The 18,241-nt window shown below is 38.9% G+C and overlaps 1 protein-coding gene across 1 annotated transcript; it reads right to left on the reverse strand.

Moving 5' to 3' along the window:
- Positions 1–11: 11 nt before the first annotated feature.
- Positions 12–16,180, reverse strand: dipk1aa (divergent protein kinase domain 1Aa). The gene is made up of 6 exons (XM_014968511.2): positions 15,625–16,180; positions 6,933–7,067; positions 5,611–5,718; positions 5,342–5,518; positions 5,120–5,251; positions 12–4,209 (listed from the first exon to the last, which is right to left on the reverse strand). Exons 1-6 carry the CDS (start codon positions 15,676–15,678, stop codon positions 3,529–3,531), a joined length of 1,287 nt encoding a protein of 428 aa, XP_014823997.1. The 5' UTR covers positions 15,679–16,180; the 3' UTR covers positions 12–3,528.
- Between the last annotated feature and the right edge of the window lie 2,061 nt (positions 16,181–18,241).

Genomic DNA, 18,241 nt, shown 5'->3' on the forward strand with positions numbered 1-18,241 from the left:
CATTCAGGACAGTAAGTGGTATGGCATTTAATTGTGCAAAAATCATGCTGGTTTCTTCAAATAGTAAACATCACAACTCAAGGCAGCACTGACTGCAATGTTGATGTGCTCTACAGGTCAGCTAAGTCTACAATTCAGTGGTTGAAGTCATATTTGAATCCAGCTACAATGAAAAGGAACCTTAAAAAAAGAAAATCAGCATTGGATGTCTAAGATCACATTTCCATCGACGGTAAACATTCTTAAAGTAACTTCAGCATCATATGTGAGAATTCAAAAATAGACTGTTTTACAGATCATTTTAGTGAGAAATACAAACATGGAAAATTTACATGAGAAGGTTTTCGCTGTGTAAGAAACACCCAGTACAGCGAGTGATGAACACAGATACACAGCATGACATGATGGATTCTGATCCGTGTCCTTCAGAGTTCATCTGGACAAAAGCAATGAGAAAATCTGAACCTCAATTACTTCTGGTCTGATAATAATAAAATAATTATTTCAAGACATATGGGCAGAACAAACACCAACACTGTTTTTGTAGCGTTCAGAAACATCCTTTATAAAAGGATGTTTCTGAACTATGTTCTGCAGCAGTGTCATAGTCATGATTGATCCATTAGTTGTAATTATGTCAACAAATATGGCGCCAGGAGGGATTATCGTGCAGTTTGAAAAGAGACATTTGAGAAAAACATTCCTGTGCTCGAGAGCATAAAGACACTCAGACTGAAATGAAGGCCTGTCAGTTGAATTTGGCCACTGAGGTCAAAGGTTTATGCAGTTCCATTTAGTCACAGTTTGGAGTTGGAGTACAGTTTATCCTGTCTTACATCTCAGACAATGCTAACCTGGACAAGTCAAAGCCTTTCTGATCTTCATTTCTTAGCCATCAGACAGTTAACGCTTGTCAACACTTAAGATCACATTCAAAATAGCGACATCAGACCGACTCATCAGTTTTTAGTGGAAATATTTGTAGGTGCTAAACTGATTTAGCTCTAGATGTAGTGGAGAAATGGAAAACCAACAGACATGACCCGCAGCCTGCTGTAGCCATTAATTAAAAGGAGGTGTGTTCAAAATAATAGTGTGAAATTCAGTCAGTGAGGTGCTAGCTGTTAAGCGGTTGGTTCCTCATTTCAAGGATGAAGCAGAGGAATATTGTTCCAGGCGTTGTCCAGAAGAAGATGCTTCTTTGACTGAAACGCTGATCGAAGGGAGGGCAGAAATGGAATTGCTGAAAAGAACAGGCTGATTACCAGAATGATCTCAAATGCTTTACAGAGGAATACATAACTGGTTTTATGGGCTACAGAGTGGCACAGTTAGTAGCACTGCTGCCTTGCAGAAAAAAGGTCTTGGGTGTGAATCCCAGCCTGGGGTCTTTCTCCATGGAGTTTGCATGTTCTCCCTCTCTAATGCATTTCTATTTCTAAAAATACATTTACCAGACTTTTTTTTTTTTAATACATCTCACTTCTATTATTTTGAACACAATCAGTAGACCACATTTGCTAGAACGAGCCAGTAGGTCATTCTAACTTAGCAGTAACAGTGGTAATGCTTTGTTTCCGGGGTTGGATATGCTTGGTTTATTTGAAAACGGGAAGCTTGTAGTTCCCTTTTTGTTTTTACATGGAGCCTAAGCTTATTAACAGCTGATTTACAGTTGAGTAAACGGGGTCATTAGTGGCATGATTTCTGTCAGCTCCATTGTTAGCTGGCTTTATGTATTACCAAACCATTTATGAAATGTCTTTGAACTGTTTTCCAGTTCGAACACCCGACAGCATCAAAGTCTCATTCCTCTGACCCAAACTGTCACCCTAAATAAAAGGAAATTGTCAGGATATTTCAGACAGCATATTCTTTGACCACATCAAATGACCTGAACCTGTAAGACACAACGACCCCAAACACACACCCAAACTGGGTTTGAAATTTAACTTGTACAATCACTGGGCCTAGAAAGAACCTGTTGAAAATCAGGAAATCCAGCACAATAACGTAAACCTTTGACCAGCTCTCGACTTTCAGATTACAGTTTCGGCAATGACATTACATCTCATGTTGTGATAATAAGAAACTGAAAGCAAAGCTTCTTTAGATCTCTTGTTGACAGAAGGTTCATAATCAGCTGTACCATAAGTTTACATCAGTGTTATGTTGCCTCTTTGTAGTTCATCTTTCTATCACTGTTTGAGTTTACTAAAGTCATAGTGTGTTCTAAGAGTGGAGGAAAGAATCTAACCTCAAAAACTATCATTTAGTGAGATATAAAACAGTTCTAAGATTCATTTTCGATGTGCATGTTTTGTTTATATTTTGTTTTGCTTAGTTTTCTAAGTGTAGTTCAAAAAATAAAGGAGTGCAGTGCTAACAGTGGTCCCCTGTGGATTTGATCAAATATTTGTCTCATCCTTTTTAAAAGTGCACTCTGATTTTCTAATACTTCTTCATCTCAAAGTAAAGGTGATGTAGATCCGCTGTAGGATGGTTTTGGCAGAACGAGTGAATTAGTCACCGAGTCATTATCTCAAAAATAACATTCCACTGTGGTGAACAGCACAAAACATTACCATACTTTTCAGATTTGCCTGATGAGAACACACAATCACCGAGTTCAGGTTTTAGGCCCCAAACTTTTAGAAAAGCAAAGAGAGTAGTGGTGGCATATTTTACACACCTGTTTCAAAGTTTAAAAACAAAAGATATTAAACTTGCTAATTTATTTATGGTAAATTTGGTATTTCAAATAGTTTCAAACAGTTAAATTAATGTGCCACACTTAAATAACACTTTGCATTACAAAATGAAAATGAATTAGAGCACCTTTGTTTGTTTGCTACTCCTGAAAGGAGGTGGACAAAACCTAATAGGAAGGCTGAACGCATTATGGTAAAGGTGCTTTGTTTGAAAATCAAACCTCTACCTTAACTCTGCCTTACTTTTAACTCATGTGAAGCACTTTGAATTGCCTTGTTGCTGAAAATGTACTATATAAATAAAATTACCTTATCTTTAAGGGAATATACTGAATTTGAAAATGTCAAAGGACTCTAAAGGGATTACACACCAATAATACTGTTTTTCAATGCTAACTATGCTAATTGCTAATAAAATGCTAAATCCAGCTGAAAATGTCCAATCATTTTTTTCCTTAGTTATAAAACAGCAATAAAACTTTGCTGCTCCCACACACCTGCTTGCTGTTACCTCTGCTCCATTTAAATATGACCGCTCACAGCAAACAGGCTTGAAAAAAATATTTGGAATTGTGTCTTAATATCGTCTCATCCTAGTTTTAAAAGAGAAATTGCAGAGTGAAAATTGGTAATGCTTTATAAAAATGGAGATCAGAAATTGGCCCCAAAGTTCTCATCAGTGCATCTCTATTCATAAGTGTTAGAGGGTGATGGATATGATTTCATTATATATTCTACTCATAAATCACAGCATTGCTTTCACTCGGCTCCACTTGGAGACCTGATGATCATGGTTTCAAAACGACAATCCCCCACATCATGAGTCCTTGGTGTGTGAGATCCGTTTCCAAAGCAGAGCTTTTAGGTTGTTGAGGATGAGTGAGTGTTCCATGTTCATCTGACCGGCGTTACCTCTGAGAGCCATGCAGGCATACAGTTGCCTCTCCAGCTCCTCTCTCATTTCTGAAGGCACCCCACGCAGGATGTAGTCCTTCAACACGCCGCATGCTTTTGCTAGGTTGGGCTGAACCGGCTCCTCCCTGCACCGCTTCTTAGACGGGTCGCATGAGGTCTGGCAGTCTGCTCCATACATGCAGTCGGCGTCTGTCTCACACTTCAGGACTCTCATGGTGCGCCTAAACTCCTCTTCAGGGACCAACACTTGTGTGTTTGTGAGCCGGAGCTCATGGCGGTCGGTGTAACCAAAGTGCATGGCAGCGAGGTCGCAGATCAGAAAGCTCCCGTAGGTACCGTGAAAAATGTCCTCCACGAGCTCCAGCAGGCCCATGGAGATTTTAGCTTTGCGAGGCCAGGAAGGGGTGAACCACTGGTCCATGGTGCGCTGCAAACCTCCTGGCACCCAGGATACAAGAGGCCAGGGCAATGAGAACCCATAGAGGGGCCCGTTGGGAATCCGCTCTGTCATGTAGAGATCTCCACAGTAGCCAAGAAGCCGTGGTGTATGCCCACGATCCTGGAGCAGCAGGCCCAGCAGAACCTCAATGAACAGAGTAGAAGTCTGTGTCATCACAAGGCTACAGAAAACACTCAGCATCAATAAATAAAAACTAACAGTTTTCTTGCTTTGAAGCAGATTCAGTCACTCTTCAAAAGGTTTGGGGTCATAAAGTCTATTGAAGCCCAATGCAAGCTTTCCAAAACTAACTTGTGTGTGAAATCATTGTCTGATAGGAACAACCAACTGAGTCAAAGTTTCAATAATTGGACCCAAACTGCCAGCAATCGATGAAAGGGAATTAGTCAAAGTCTTTCTAAATAAATGAAAAACCAACAAGACTCAAGCAGACAATAAACCAGAGGTTGGACACAAGTATCAACGTCCACAGTGATGAAACCGCAAAATAACAATATGAGACAAATATTGAGTTGTTTAGTAAATGACTATAGGAATGTTTGATTTTGTAACCTACCACCATGGTGGTGGTGGAGTCAAGCTGAGGGTCTTTTTCCCTGCCAGAAGTACAGCTGTATTGCACAAACCAAAGAGAATAATGGCTGAGATGGAATACTTCCAAATTCTCCTTCTTTAACTAAAACCAACAACTAGATGTTTGAAACATGGTTAGTGTTTGGACACTGCAAACAAGCAGCAGCACAAATTTTGTCTCGGCTTTAGAAGAGAAACATCAAGAATCCTCAATGACCCCGTCAACTTTATAACTGAGAAGTTATAGACTATGACTGAAAGTTGGAATACTCTGAGAAATGAAAGGAGTTCCACCATTTCTAATAAAAAGATGTACCAACCATTCAACCAGAATTAAACAGCAACACTGAGGCTCTTTGTTTCAAATTGAAGACAAACCTGATGAATCTTATCGAAGGACCACCATAAGATCACTCTTCAACTCTGCAAGCTAGGACATTTAAACTACCATGTGAGATACCTCATCCATCTGCAGAAGGGCCCACGTTGAACGAGCCTCTGGGAGTGACACCCGTCCATCTCTGTTGCCATCAGCGACGGAGAGGATCTGGCTGACAAGACTGGGAAGGTCCGCGTGCTCTCCAAGCTTGGACTGGTAGAGAAGGGAAGACATGTAAGGCGTTCATCCATCTAGGATTTAGTTCTGTGCAAACTTGAATTACTCAGGTGGATGCTCCTCCACCTTGAGATGGTTGAAGAGCATCTCTTTGAACTTCTCAACAGAGGTGCCTCTGTTAGGCTTGTCAAACACTGGGGTTTCTCTTCGTGGCTCCGGCTCCTCACCCAGCTCGTAGTGACCCACCTCCCCCAGTTTGCAGCGGATGATCCCACCGTGGTCCCCCCAGCCTCCTGTGTACACCTGGAAAAAAGCAGGTCGTCAGTCAAACACCACCTACTATATGCTAAATGATAGTGAATGGTAGTTTAAGAAGAAATCCTCGTGTCTCCTACCTGGTTGTTTGGTAGTGTAGACAGACACCTGCCCATGTAGAGCGTTTCCTTTTCACACAGACTGCTGCAAGCGGAGCCATCGATGATTCCCCTCCTGTATTTATCACACTTGGAAAAGAAAATGGTGAATTTTAGAGAATTCTGGTTCCACGCTTTGCTGTGGACATAGGGTCTGGACTCAGCTTTGGAAAAATTATTGCTTGCTGGAAGCAACCCTAGATAGGCAGACTACAACCTAAAACAGCACAGGAAATCAATGTCATTGTTCACAACTCCTCCTTCTGTTTGCCGATTGACTGGACTGAAATGGATCCAGACAAATTGAGTTCAGCGGGAGAAATCCCAGACAGAGCACTTAAAGGGAGATGAGAATCAAGCTGAATTCCATAGCAAGGCAATAAAGAGCGTAGTGTTTTCCTGGCAATCCTTAAAAATGAGCCATGTTTAGGCTTAAACTTAATTTGCAGACTTAGACTACTTAGTGTTTTGTGTTCATGAATTTGAGCAAACAGATAGATTATGGGGGTCCTCAAGGTTCCAATCTCAGCACACTTTTAATAAAGACACATTTGTACAAGCTAGAGGAGCAACCGAGTACTACAAGATCTCACCCCAGGCCTGCACCAATAACCCAGATCTTTCCATATGATCACAGTCCCTCACAGGTACAAAGCAAATCTGTTCCTAATACAGAAAATGCAAAGGCAGAGATCAGATGTTATGCTCAGCAATGCAAAAAAAGTGCAGAAACTTAAAAGCTATAGAGGAAGATCAAAGTTATTACTTTTACAAGCACATGAACTCACTTAATAGATCTAAAATCTTCTGAAATATATCAACAGAATAGAGCATATAATTAAGAAAAGAAAAAAAAAGAGTTTTCATTTTTCAGTAGATTCGATTGTTGTAAAGGTGTCTTTTCAGGTGTGGAAAACAACTTTAATTCTGACCAACATGGAGAAAATGGAACAGATCACAGAGTCCATACATGTATGTACTTTACTGGTTAATCAGTAATTACTAATAATTTACTTCACACCCCTCCCAGCCCCACTAGAGGCAAGGGTGTAAAGAAAATGGATGGATGGATTGAATTTACTTCACATAGAAACACTAAAGGTGTCATTTTTCCTCCACTGCTTCTTTATTTAAGCAGAACTTTCTGGTGAATAAATAAAGATTAACCAGTTTGTTTAGGCAGAAAACCTTTATTACATAATAAAATTTAAAAGCTGACACTGAAAAGTACTTACAACAGCCATTATTATGACTTTGGTGTGTTATTTTCATTTCACTGCTTCATTCTCAGGGGTTTCACTTACGATGGCGTTCTTGCACTCATGTCCTCTGCACAGCTCTGTGTAAGCCGAGTACTGGACGTAGAGAACCCAGCTGCCAACCAGGACGGTGAGCCAGGTGAGGAACAGGTACTTCACCCGCACGAAGGAGATCCGAGCCTGAAGGGAAGAACCAGAGACAAGGAATCATCGTTTAAAAGGAGACAGTAATCAATTGGTATAAAAAATATATATATATGTGCATCTTTTTTTCTTTTATGTTCTCGTTTTATTAAGAAGCATTTACATGTAGTTTAGAAATCCAGTCACATTTCACATTGACACACAACCCACCCTGACCACATCATGGGGTTACTAACTAAGGCAGCATGACTTTCCTATCTGCAGCAGATGCCTTTTTTTTCCCTTTATCTAAACTTTACATTGCGTGAGATACTTTTTTTTCTCTTTTGTTTACAGATAGTTCAACTAAATTAATTCCTGCCAGAGTCACAGGATGCATTTATCACGTCTTTACTCTGTCCGTCTCAACAGAGATCCTACTGTTAATGTTATTGCAACCAGTAAAGTAAATCCATAGTGACAAAGGTCAGGGTGAGGTGGGACAGAAAAACAGAACCATGGCTGACAACACAAAGGAGTGATTCACCCTCCAATAAAGCTGCTGACTGGAGCAGTTAGCCAGATCAGCTAGCCAGATCAGCTAGCCTCTGAAGGTTTCCAGCAACAGAAACTGAACGCTTAGAAATCTTTACATGAAGCCAAACTGCAATACTTATATGTAACCAGCAGGGGGAACCAGTTTGGATTTAGCGTCTAGATAAAATCCCTAAGGATTACTTGATGTGTTATTTTTATGAGTGAGTACTCTTCTTTCTCTATGCCAATAGAAATACGTCAAGAAGTAACTCTAAAAAGCAAAAAGGTCACCACCGGCAACCAACATTTAAATCTGAAGGCTTCCGAGGAAATACAGGAAGTTTTTAAAATGTCTCATTTTTAAGATGTAGCACAAAACTGAATTGCATGTCACCTGTCAAACTGGATGACTGAGCACGGTGTGTTGATTTATTAAAATATTATATCATAAGTAAGTTTAAGTAAGCGTTGAAGAGTGAAAAGAACAAAAATAGGTCAACAGCTTGCATCAGACACAATACACAAGTAATCAGACAAAGCTGCCGCCGGTTTTCAACCCAAGTCCTGTAACCACTCCTGAGAGGATCAAGTTGTTTTAATTCTCCCTTTGATCGCATGGCAGGAACAGCTTATGTTGTGTATTTTGGCAGCATGGCTTGCCTCTCATTTTGTTCTAGCACATTCTAACAAAACACAGTCTGCAGCTGCACAGAACCAGAGGCCGGTGCTACACTTCTTTTTTTTTTTTCTCGGATTTGCTCTGATTACTGTAGCATGTAAACAGGACAGGCAGGGGTCTGTTGTTTGTTACAATGGACTTTATATTTGCAACGATTATTAAATGTGTGCATTCTATTCTCTGTTTTTGGAGACATTGAGCTGTGGTAGAAAGAAGTATGAACTTGTTTCTGTCTGAGATTTCATTCTGTGTTGATTTACCCCATATTGTCTGTCAGTACCCAGCAGAAAGACCCAATTATCTAAAATCTCCAGGTGATGTTCTTGATGCCAATGATGTTCTCCAAGGCCTTTTGAATTAAGGCCTACACCACACCACAGTGGGGGTGGGTTGCGTCTCCACCTCTCCATCCTGGATTTCACACCAAACTCACAAGAAGTGAGAATTACAGAAAATTTTGTAATTCAGTTCACTGCGAGTTTACTCACTCCCAGATGAAAATAACGGCAATCATATTTCACCTATTTTTGTTTCCCTTCTTTGGCCTCCCTGCTACATGCAGAATAAAGTTTAAAAATGCTCCGTTTCACATATAAAGCCCTTAATAATCAGCTACATCAAACATCAAAGATCTGATTGGTCCATATGCTTCTAACACAGAACGTCACTGACTCCTAGACAAAACTATTGGCAGGGGTTTTGTTGTGGTTAACAGTATGCACTCTGTTTTATTGTAGCTTTAAAACCAGCTGGATGAAGTTACTACCACCTTTAACCTTTCTTTAAATTAGAAATCTCTCCTTGATCAATGCTTCTTTTCTTTTTTGTGCGCATTTGCCGTCTTCTCAAACCTTCAGTCGGTCGTGACAGAAGGCCATTTACACCGAGTCAGGTTCTGATTCTGGTTCTAGTGGCGGTTTCTTCTTGCTAAAGAGGAGTTTTTCCTCTCTACTGTGGCTCTATGATCTGTATGAGGAATTGCTGTAAACTCAACAGCATAAAGCGATTGTCTGCAGATGCTACGTGTTCATCCAGAACTAATGAATTTTGTCAGTCGATGCGACCTGCTGGGTTTCCTTAGATAGGAAACTTTTAACCAATCTGAAAAATAAGTTTGATAACTTGGAGCAACTGGAACATTATGTGCTTGACATGGAATCAGTGTATCATTGGATTGAATTTCCTCTTTTATAAAAAATATATTTTGTAAAATGGCTTGAGACATGTTGTGAACTGGTGTGCTTTAAAAAAACTAAATTAAATTTTGCAATCTCCATGTTTGCATTTGTAAAGAAGATAAGTAAAAAGGTGGTAAAAACGGGTCATATTCATGTTTTTAACCCAGAGAAACAGGAAGTCATGGCTTACTAATTCTAAGTTCCTGGTTCCAGTCTGATCAACCTGAAATGCCCAAGTTGTGCTTAAAAATTTGAAAACTTTAGAGAACCTGTAGTTTACCCTCGTCCCCCTAAAAAAACTGTTCTTTATTTTGGATTTTCCACATTGAATGAGACGGTAGCTCTAATCAAAAGATGACGTTTTTTTTCTTTTTTTTTTTTTTTTTACAGTGTGGAGGTCACAGCATCAACAAATGTAAATACACAATATCCAAGGGTAATGAGTCAATGCAAAATTAATTACCAAGTAAAATGTTATAACTACAAAATTTTTCCCACACATGTAGCCCCATATAATGACCACCTCGGTGTCTCATTCTTAGAATGGTATTTACTGTCACAGCCATGGTAATGAGGATGACAAACATACTGAACATCTTCAGTTGACTGTTCGATCACTGAGTCATGTGTATATTTTATCATCTTCTCACTGTTGCATTTCAGTTATTGGATCTTTCCTGCTCACAGATGAGCCCACAGATAAGCGTCAACACAACACCAAGGAGCAAAGACATGAGCAAAGATTCTAGAAAAGCAAATGTTGCCGATCGACCTGGCAAGTACTAAAGGGCATTTTGCAATCTATTTGAACACAATAATTCTAAAGTGAGCAATTTGTTCACAGGTGCAAAAATATTACAGCTTCCGATCTCAGACTGTGCAATATTCAGAGACATCAGAACAGATTTTTTGGAAAAGGCTGACAACAGAGAGCGTCTTAATATTGCACCACAACCCGTTTGGAAAGTTTTGAATTAGAGACCAAACTCGACGAGACCAAAGCAGTGTTGTGTATTTAATTCTTCTAGAGTCAAAACATGAGGCCATCAGCCCGTCAGTCAAAGCTGGGCTTAAACTGGGTCATCAGCATGTTAACGACCCCAAAAACAGCAGCAAATCTACAACAGAATGACTGAAGGAAGAGTTAAGCTGTGCCAATGACCCAGAAAAAGTTCAAAACCCACCCCCAGACCCGACTGAGAGTGGTGAGCCACTCTCTTTCTCCTGTGACTGTACAAACATGGAATGTATGCTTGAGTGCATTGATGACATGATGTTGGAGTAACATGAGAAAATTTTGCACAGACAGCACCAAAACCAATAGACAAGAACCAGAACTTTTCTGAACAAGACAATGAAACATTCATCAATGAAGTCATTGTATCGTCAACTAAGTTTTCGTGGTTTTCGGGTCAAAGCACTAAATCCTGCAGCTTAAAAAAAAGATTTATAACAGAAGACAAAGTATATCGGCGCATATAAGGAGTCTATAGACGCCTTATGAGGCTCTTCAGCTAGAAATACTTGTTTTATTCCAGCTGTAGATTTATCACAATTACCCAACATATTCTAAGGACTGTCATTGTCCACTTGGTGGTGCATCTGGAGCATCACAAGCACTGAACTCTGCAAATACTTGAGACCCGCTCTAAAAACACTGCTGACTGCCCATTTCAATAGTCCAAACATCAGATATGTCTTAATAAGGTTAATATGTAGAGTGGAAACCATCAGCCAGGAGTAGCTTGCAGCTGTAGGTGAATCTAAGGTATTCCATTTAAACAACCAAAAGAAAAAAAGTGGAAGCCATTTTAAAAACAGAAAGAAAAACTAAGTCATTCTACACTTTGCCTAATTTCACACATTTTTATGTTGATTCTAATCATATTTACTGAGGAATTACTGAGGAGTGGCGCTCACCGAGAGCGTCTCTGTCTCTCTGTCCATCAGTTGCCCTGTAAGCGTTCTGAGATGGAGAAAACTTGAAGCAGCTTAACACAACAGAAATTTGCACTTAAGCAATTCCAGCGTCTCTCTCTGAATAGAGATCATCCTGACTGCTATCTACTGCAAATGAGACGCTGACTCCTCATAATTAGTCCCTATAATCACACTTGAAAAAACAAAAAAACAAAACAAAAAAAAACCAACCCAAGTATCAATTTTAAAGCTGGACAGATTTGCCCTCTGCTAAACTGTTTAGCTTTCAAACAATGTCTGCCCCAAAGAGATGAACACACAGATAGACAGACCCTGGGGAAAGAACAGGGAGCACAACCAGCACTCTTCATTGTCAGATGGAACTGCTTAGACATGCATTACTCTAGTCTATGCAGAAAGTCTAAAAAAAAAAATGTATCGAGACAAAAGGGTTAGAGTGGAAGGAAAAAAGCTGCAACAGGAGAGTCATACTCTGACACTCTGAGCTGGTTGAGTGATGAATATGGTGAAAGCTTTTGAATTAAAAAAGTGAAACCCAAGCAGCAGATTCCTGAGGTCCAACTGTCTCCTCTTCATTAACAACCAACAGCCAGCGAGTTCAGGATTCAGGACAGGGGTCAGGGTGTAATAAATCATGCATGGCTGAATGAATTAGGTTTGCCACCTGCCAACGTTTAGTTTACCTTCGTCAAGCATCGACCACTCGTAGTTATTGCAGCCTATAGGCTAAAGCATGGGCTACTCTTTTCTGGCCGTATGACCAACCCAGCAGGATTCTTAGATCTTGAGTAGGGATCTCAAATTAGAAACTCTTCTTTATAAACTCATTAAATAAGCCATCCAGCTACCTAAATATGGCATGATATCAGTGCCATAATTCAGACTATTGCAGATCCAGCTTGTCGGCGGAGGTTATATCCATTCTGAAGCCAGCTACTGATCTGATTAATGAAAGGGAAGCAATGCTAACTGAGCGACATTTAGCTACCTGCCAAATTTGAAGCATCAATCGGAAGCCAACTTCAGCTCTGTATAACACAGCATGTATGTGCTTGGTGTACAATAAACTCTGGTAGACACGTCAATATATCTAATGTATGTCGCTTATAGATATTGTAGTCCAAACATTTTCCTTGATAAAGTTTTATTTAAAGAAAAAAAAAAAGTGTAAGTTGAAGATGAGCAGCCTAGGGATGCTACTTGCTAACCTATCCAAAGCTAACACCAGCATATCAGGGCTAACGCTAGCTTATCTGTGCTAATGGACAACAGAGAAAACAAAAGGAAATCCAGTGGGTGGTCAGCCCAGACATGCTAGTCCCCAAAGCTAACACTAGTGAGTCCTCCCATTCTCACTTGCCAGTATTGCCTCTCGGTTACCGTGCCGACCTATCATTAATCAAATCAGTATCTGTCTTCAGGATGGATACAACCTCCTGTGACAAGGAAGTAGCCATCGTTATCCAACTACAACACTGATACTGTGCCATATTTAATGCCCAAGATAGGATTCTAAACTGTACAAAGTATCGCTGTCAAGTTGGAGCTAAGAGCTGACCTTTGATCTGGTCCATTTAGAGCTTTCTGGCCAGTACCCTGAACATCCATCTGCAAGTTTTGAGTGTTGTAAAGACGAAAATGACGAGAAGAAAAAACAAGCACACACAACAACCCCCGCCCCTCACAAGTCAGATAACGTGCCACCAAGCTAGCTAACAAGGATCAAGCAGGTCTGATAACAACCTAACTAAGTGACTTCATAGGAGCATCTGTATGGCATTTAACACGTCAAAGCACACCGGTAACAGACGTCATCATCTTTCAACAGCACACAGAACCAATGAACCCAAACTACCTGGGACCTTTCGACATTTTTTCTGTGTACAAAGATGGTTTCATAAATAAAACAAACTGCTTGTGCAAACTGTTGTGCAAACTGTTGCTAAGAGATCTGCTCAGTGAGCACAGGATCAAATGTTACAAAGTGAATCATTTGTTCAGCTGGGTTACTGATTGTTACAATCTTAGAAGGATACTGTTGGGTGGATTTAACATCCTATTTCATTACTGGAATGCATGAAGGGAAACTTGGCATGAAAGTTGAAGCTTCTAGCAAAACCCACAAGACTCACATTAAAAGAAATTGTAGCCTGTACAGCAAAGTTTTTGCATGTATTATTTTGCTATAAATCATTGTTTAATTAAGACTGTTCAATCCCAAAAACAAGCCTCCATGAGCATCTGCCTGCAGATATCACACAAGGCGACTTATCAGAAGTGGTTTTTCCTGTTAATTTTCATCCTGTCAAATTCACTTCAACTGTGTTTAATTGTTTTCTGTACAGCTGTTACAAATAGTGAACAGTAGGTGAGAACACTGTGTGGATTCCAGAAAAAATTGGCAATTAAATTTGTGGAAGTCCTCAACAATGTTTCCTGCAGAACCAGTACCTAACTTGTCATTTCATTTTTATTTATTTATTTATTTTTTTGCTTTTTCCATACTTTCCTTAACATCATTAACCATAAAATTAGATTAACACAAAAAGTAACATAAAAAATAAATAAATAGAAGTGGTGGTGTAGCAAATAACATTCTTACTTGCTATTTCCAACAAAAAAATGATAAGCAGAAAGACTTTACAGCAGAAAGCAGAAAGTGATCTCAACTGCACCAATTACTCCCACCATGCGTGAACCTGCAATGCACTAGGTTCACCAAGGCGTTTTGTACAGCTGTGTGGTTACCATGGAGATAAAAGTGTTTCTCAGACATGCATGAAAGAATCAAAGCAACACTATGTTTTTGATGAGGGAATAACTTTATAATATAATGTAAAACTCATAAAGGTAAATTTTACTTCCGAATTTGATTTAAGCATTAAGTTTAGTTATAAAGTTGCTGCTTTGGTTGGTGAGAAGAATCAGTTTAAAGCTGAAATTGCATTATTGTTGGACAACAGATTTGATGCATGAAGCTGTTGGGGAACATAAGAGCTCCTTCAGCGACACACTGCTGCATCATAGCTGCACAAAGGAGCATTACAGGAGATCCTTCCTACCAACAGCTGTTAAGTGTTATTTGCAGTTTTCTCATTTTTAATAAACATTCCTGTTGTTATTGGCACATCCCTGTTGTTTGCATGGTTCTTTAACTGCATGTTATTTTAAATACCTGTACAGTATTATCTGTCTCATGTTGTAAACTTGTCCTTACTGTACAGCCCCTTATTCTTACTTTCAAACCACTGTGTTAATATCCATGTCCCCACCTGTCTTAAATAGATTCTGCTGAACCTGAGTTTCTCCCCTTTGGACAGTAAAGGGATATTTCTATTCTGTATTTCTCAGGAGGATCTTTGCTGTTGTTACTGTTGTTACTGCTGCCACCTCCTTGCAAGGCAGCATCAATCATAGCTTTTTGGAGGGGAGAGGGGTGTTGTAGTCATTAAAATAGTTTTAGTGACTTATTATACAATTGCATTGTAGTTTTCTTTGTTTTATATTAACTGTTTTTGTATTAATTGTATTTATTGAGTCTGTATAGTTAAGTCGTTCTAACATTGTTTTGTATAACCTTTGTTAGTTTTTAAATGTCTCTGACATAAAATAGCCATTTAATTTACAGAAATTTTAGTTAATATGCATTTTCCCTGTCAAATAAATTACTACATTTAAATGTTAATTTTAAGTCAATTTCTGACCCAAATATCTATAGTTGAACTCATCAGTCATCAATGTTTACTAACTCCAGCTGATCACCTTGATTATTGGGCCTCTTGAACCATATTTTTTCAGTTTTTTTAATATAACTTTGTGTTTTGTGCAATCCTGAAGTAGAAATCCAAACTTCACTATCCAGCTGTGGGAGTGTATATTTACAAGGGGGAAAATATACAAAGTTATATTACAGTGCCACTAGAACACTGTCTAGTGGCACTGTCTGCCACTAGACAGTGTTCATAACTATTTAGAGCCCCCTAAATCCACTGCACCCTATTTTTACAATAAGGTGCCAAGTGCTAATTTCCATTCTCCCTGGTTAAGGCCTGTGGTAACCAGGCAGTCAGTAATAAGGTATACAAGTCATTCACATTCATCAGGTAATTCCCTGGCGGCGCAGGGAGTCAAAGGAGGAGAACGCCGACTGGCAGCTGTCAACCACACAGATGTGACAGCGACACGCAAAACACGATCTCTTCCTCTTTTTCCTTTCTTTCTTTTCTTTTTTTTTTACAATCCATTTCCTTGCAGCAATTTTTCTCATCAGAGTTCTTACCTGGAAATAGAAAGACTTTTTCACCCAGGCTCGTGGAAAAAGACCCTTAGCCATCGCTGAAATAGACCATCTCAGTACGTCTGAAGGCGACCAGCAGAGCGCTTTCTACATCAAACAAGAAACGCATGAGGAAATAACAGCATAGTGTCTGATTCCAGACGGGACGGCCCGGTCCGGGTTCCTCTGCTCCGGATGAATCGCAGTGATATTCCTCCGTCCCCGTCACTCTGCCCTTTGAAGCAGCAGCTGCTGATTTTCAAGAAAAGCCAGCATATCTCAAGCTGAAAAAAAAAAACAAAAAAAAAAACACGTATGGCTCAGAGCGCAGGCGCAACCTGTTTCTTCCCAATCAAACATCTAGTAAGTTTTGAGGTAAAACATGGCAGTGATGTGTTATTAAAAGGCACCGCTGGACCCGAACCTCTTCACCATACATTATTATTATCCAGCGGTAGTTCTACGAAACTATCAAAGTATTACAAGATCAAGTTCACAAGCACGAAAGAAACTATTTCCGCTAAATCTTTCACAATAAAGCCCTGGCTGTTGTGCCGTTTCTAAAGTTACACAGCAAAAAAATTTAACAGATTTATTTAGTCTGTCATAAAGGGAAAAAAAGTTCATTTTCCAAAGTCATATTTTCACCATTTTATTCATACATTTATAAATGTCAGGGTTCCAAACTATATACTTAATTCATCAGCGGAATATTTAACTTGCAAACTAAATATTTAGCTTTCAAATTAAATATTTCGATAGGATCCTAAATATTTAGGTTGCTTTCTAAATAATTTTGCTAGCATGCTGAATATTTGTGACTGACGTAAACATTTAGTTGGAAACTAAATATTTAGCTTTCTAACTAAATATTAAATTTCAAAGATAAATATTTTGTTAGGAACTCTGCCATTTATAAATGGATAAAATATGACTTTTAAAAAACAAACACCCACATTTTTCAACCTATGACAGGCTAAATCAGTCAGATTATTGTTGTTAATTTTTTACTGTGTAACTTTACAGACACGGTGGGGAAGAGGAATTTTCAGGATATGTAATTAAATGGCATTTTTTTTTTCCTTTCAAAAATTTTATATTACCAAATTAAAACAACATTTATTATTGAATAAATGAACTCAACAGGAGAGATATTTATGGTTTTAGTCTGTTATTAGGCTATTTAGCCCTCAGATTGGTGCAAAGTGCTATTATTCCCATTCAGCTTTCCAGTGTTTCAGGAAGCCCTGGTCATTCATGGATCTTCTTTAGAAATCTGGACTGAATGCTGACATTAGAGTTCAGTATGTTTAGCGTTGAGATGCTATCTTAGATTTGAATAGTTTGTGTGGCAGAAAACTAACAATGCACATTCAGACATATTACCCTCACAAATAAATGTCTGCATTATGGAAGTCAAGTCAAAGTTCAGAGCGAAATATAATTGAAAATCTGAGCCAAAACGTGATGATTGCTGTCCACAGATGCTCTCCTGAGCATCTCGATCTGACTGAGTCTGAGCTACTTTGTGAAGAAGAAAGAGTAAAAGTGTTTGTTTCTAAATGTGCAGAACAGGTTGAGAGGACTGCCAGCTGTATTTGCATAAATAATGAAGGTGGGGGCTGCGGTGCGTGGTACACAGTTTTGAAAGCCATGAATCCATTAGGCAGCAAGAAGGACCTGGGTTCAGTTTCTACTGTCCAAATCCTTTGTTTTTATTTTATCTGCTTCCCAATAGAATGCTTAAACCCATCTACACGTTTTTGCTCCCTCCCTTTTTTTTCAATCTCTCCTTTATATTTTACTTAATTACAGATTTTATGACTCATTCACTTAATGACACCAATAATTCAGTTTGATTGTCTGCCAACTCATTTCCCTTGATTCTTGTAAAGGTTTCTATATAAATGTCAGTTCTGTCTCCTAAATTCTCTACAATCACTGCTGGTATTCCATTGAACAGCCTGGTCTGCTGTCTGAAAGGCTGTGTTTCAAGATGTAATTCTCTTGGCTTTTCCTTTGTTGGATAAAATCAGATCAGTATTAAAATCAGGAAGTGACAATGGGTGACTTAATAAAAACAAAATGACTTTTTGGACAAATATTTATCTGAGTAATACTAGCATCCTTTATTACCTCATATTACCCAGCAAATAAAATTATTTATTTCACCCAGCGTGATTTACAAATCTGTTCCTCTATTTCCATTTCATACCTGTCAACAAATAGTCTGTTAACCCATGACATATGAGTTTGATTTTAGTTTTAGTTAGGTATTTTTATGAATTATGCGGATAAATAGTTATGAAAATGTTCAGTGGTATATCAAAAGTACCACATGTCAATTCACAGTTTTTCCAGTTTACATGCCATTTTGCAACCATGCATTGGTTTTGCTTCTCCTGCTGTCCTTTTGTCCCAACATGCTTGCCATATTTTATTAATCTACTTACCAAACTGTACCCTTTTATTTTTCTGGGGTGCTCTTTTGGTTAGTTATAAAAATAAATATTTGTGGAAAAACAACACAAATAAATAAAAGAAGTCACGTTTGAAGAAGAATAACCAAATTTTTTTTATGGTGTGTTGTGGTGCTAGTGTGAAGGTTTCGACAGGCAGA

The sequence above is a fragment of the Poecilia mexicana genome, unplaced genomic scaffold, assembly GCF_051168715.1.
Source record: "Poecilia mexicana isolate PSO_F unplaced genomic scaffold, ASM5116871v1 scaffold_17, whole genome shotgun sequence".
NCBI classification, from domain to species: Eukaryota; Metazoa; Chordata; class Actinopteri; order Cyprinodontiformes; family Poeciliidae; genus Poecilia; species Poecilia mexicana.

Bases quoted from the DNA above. Each gene is read 5' to 3' on its own strand.
- dipk1aa (XM_014968511.2), bottom strand. From the start codon at position 15,678: ATGGCTAAGGGTCTTTTTCCACGAGCCTGGGTGAAAAAGTCTTTCTAT. The intron at 7,068-15,624 runs GTAAGAACTCTG...TCTTCCCTTCAG, and splicing joins AAAAGTCTTTCTATTTCCAG to GCTCGGATCTCCTTCGTGCG. The intron at 5,519-5,610 runs GTAGGAGACACG...GCTTTTTTCCAG, and splicing joins CTACACTACCAAACAACCAG to GTGTACACAGGAGGCTGGGG.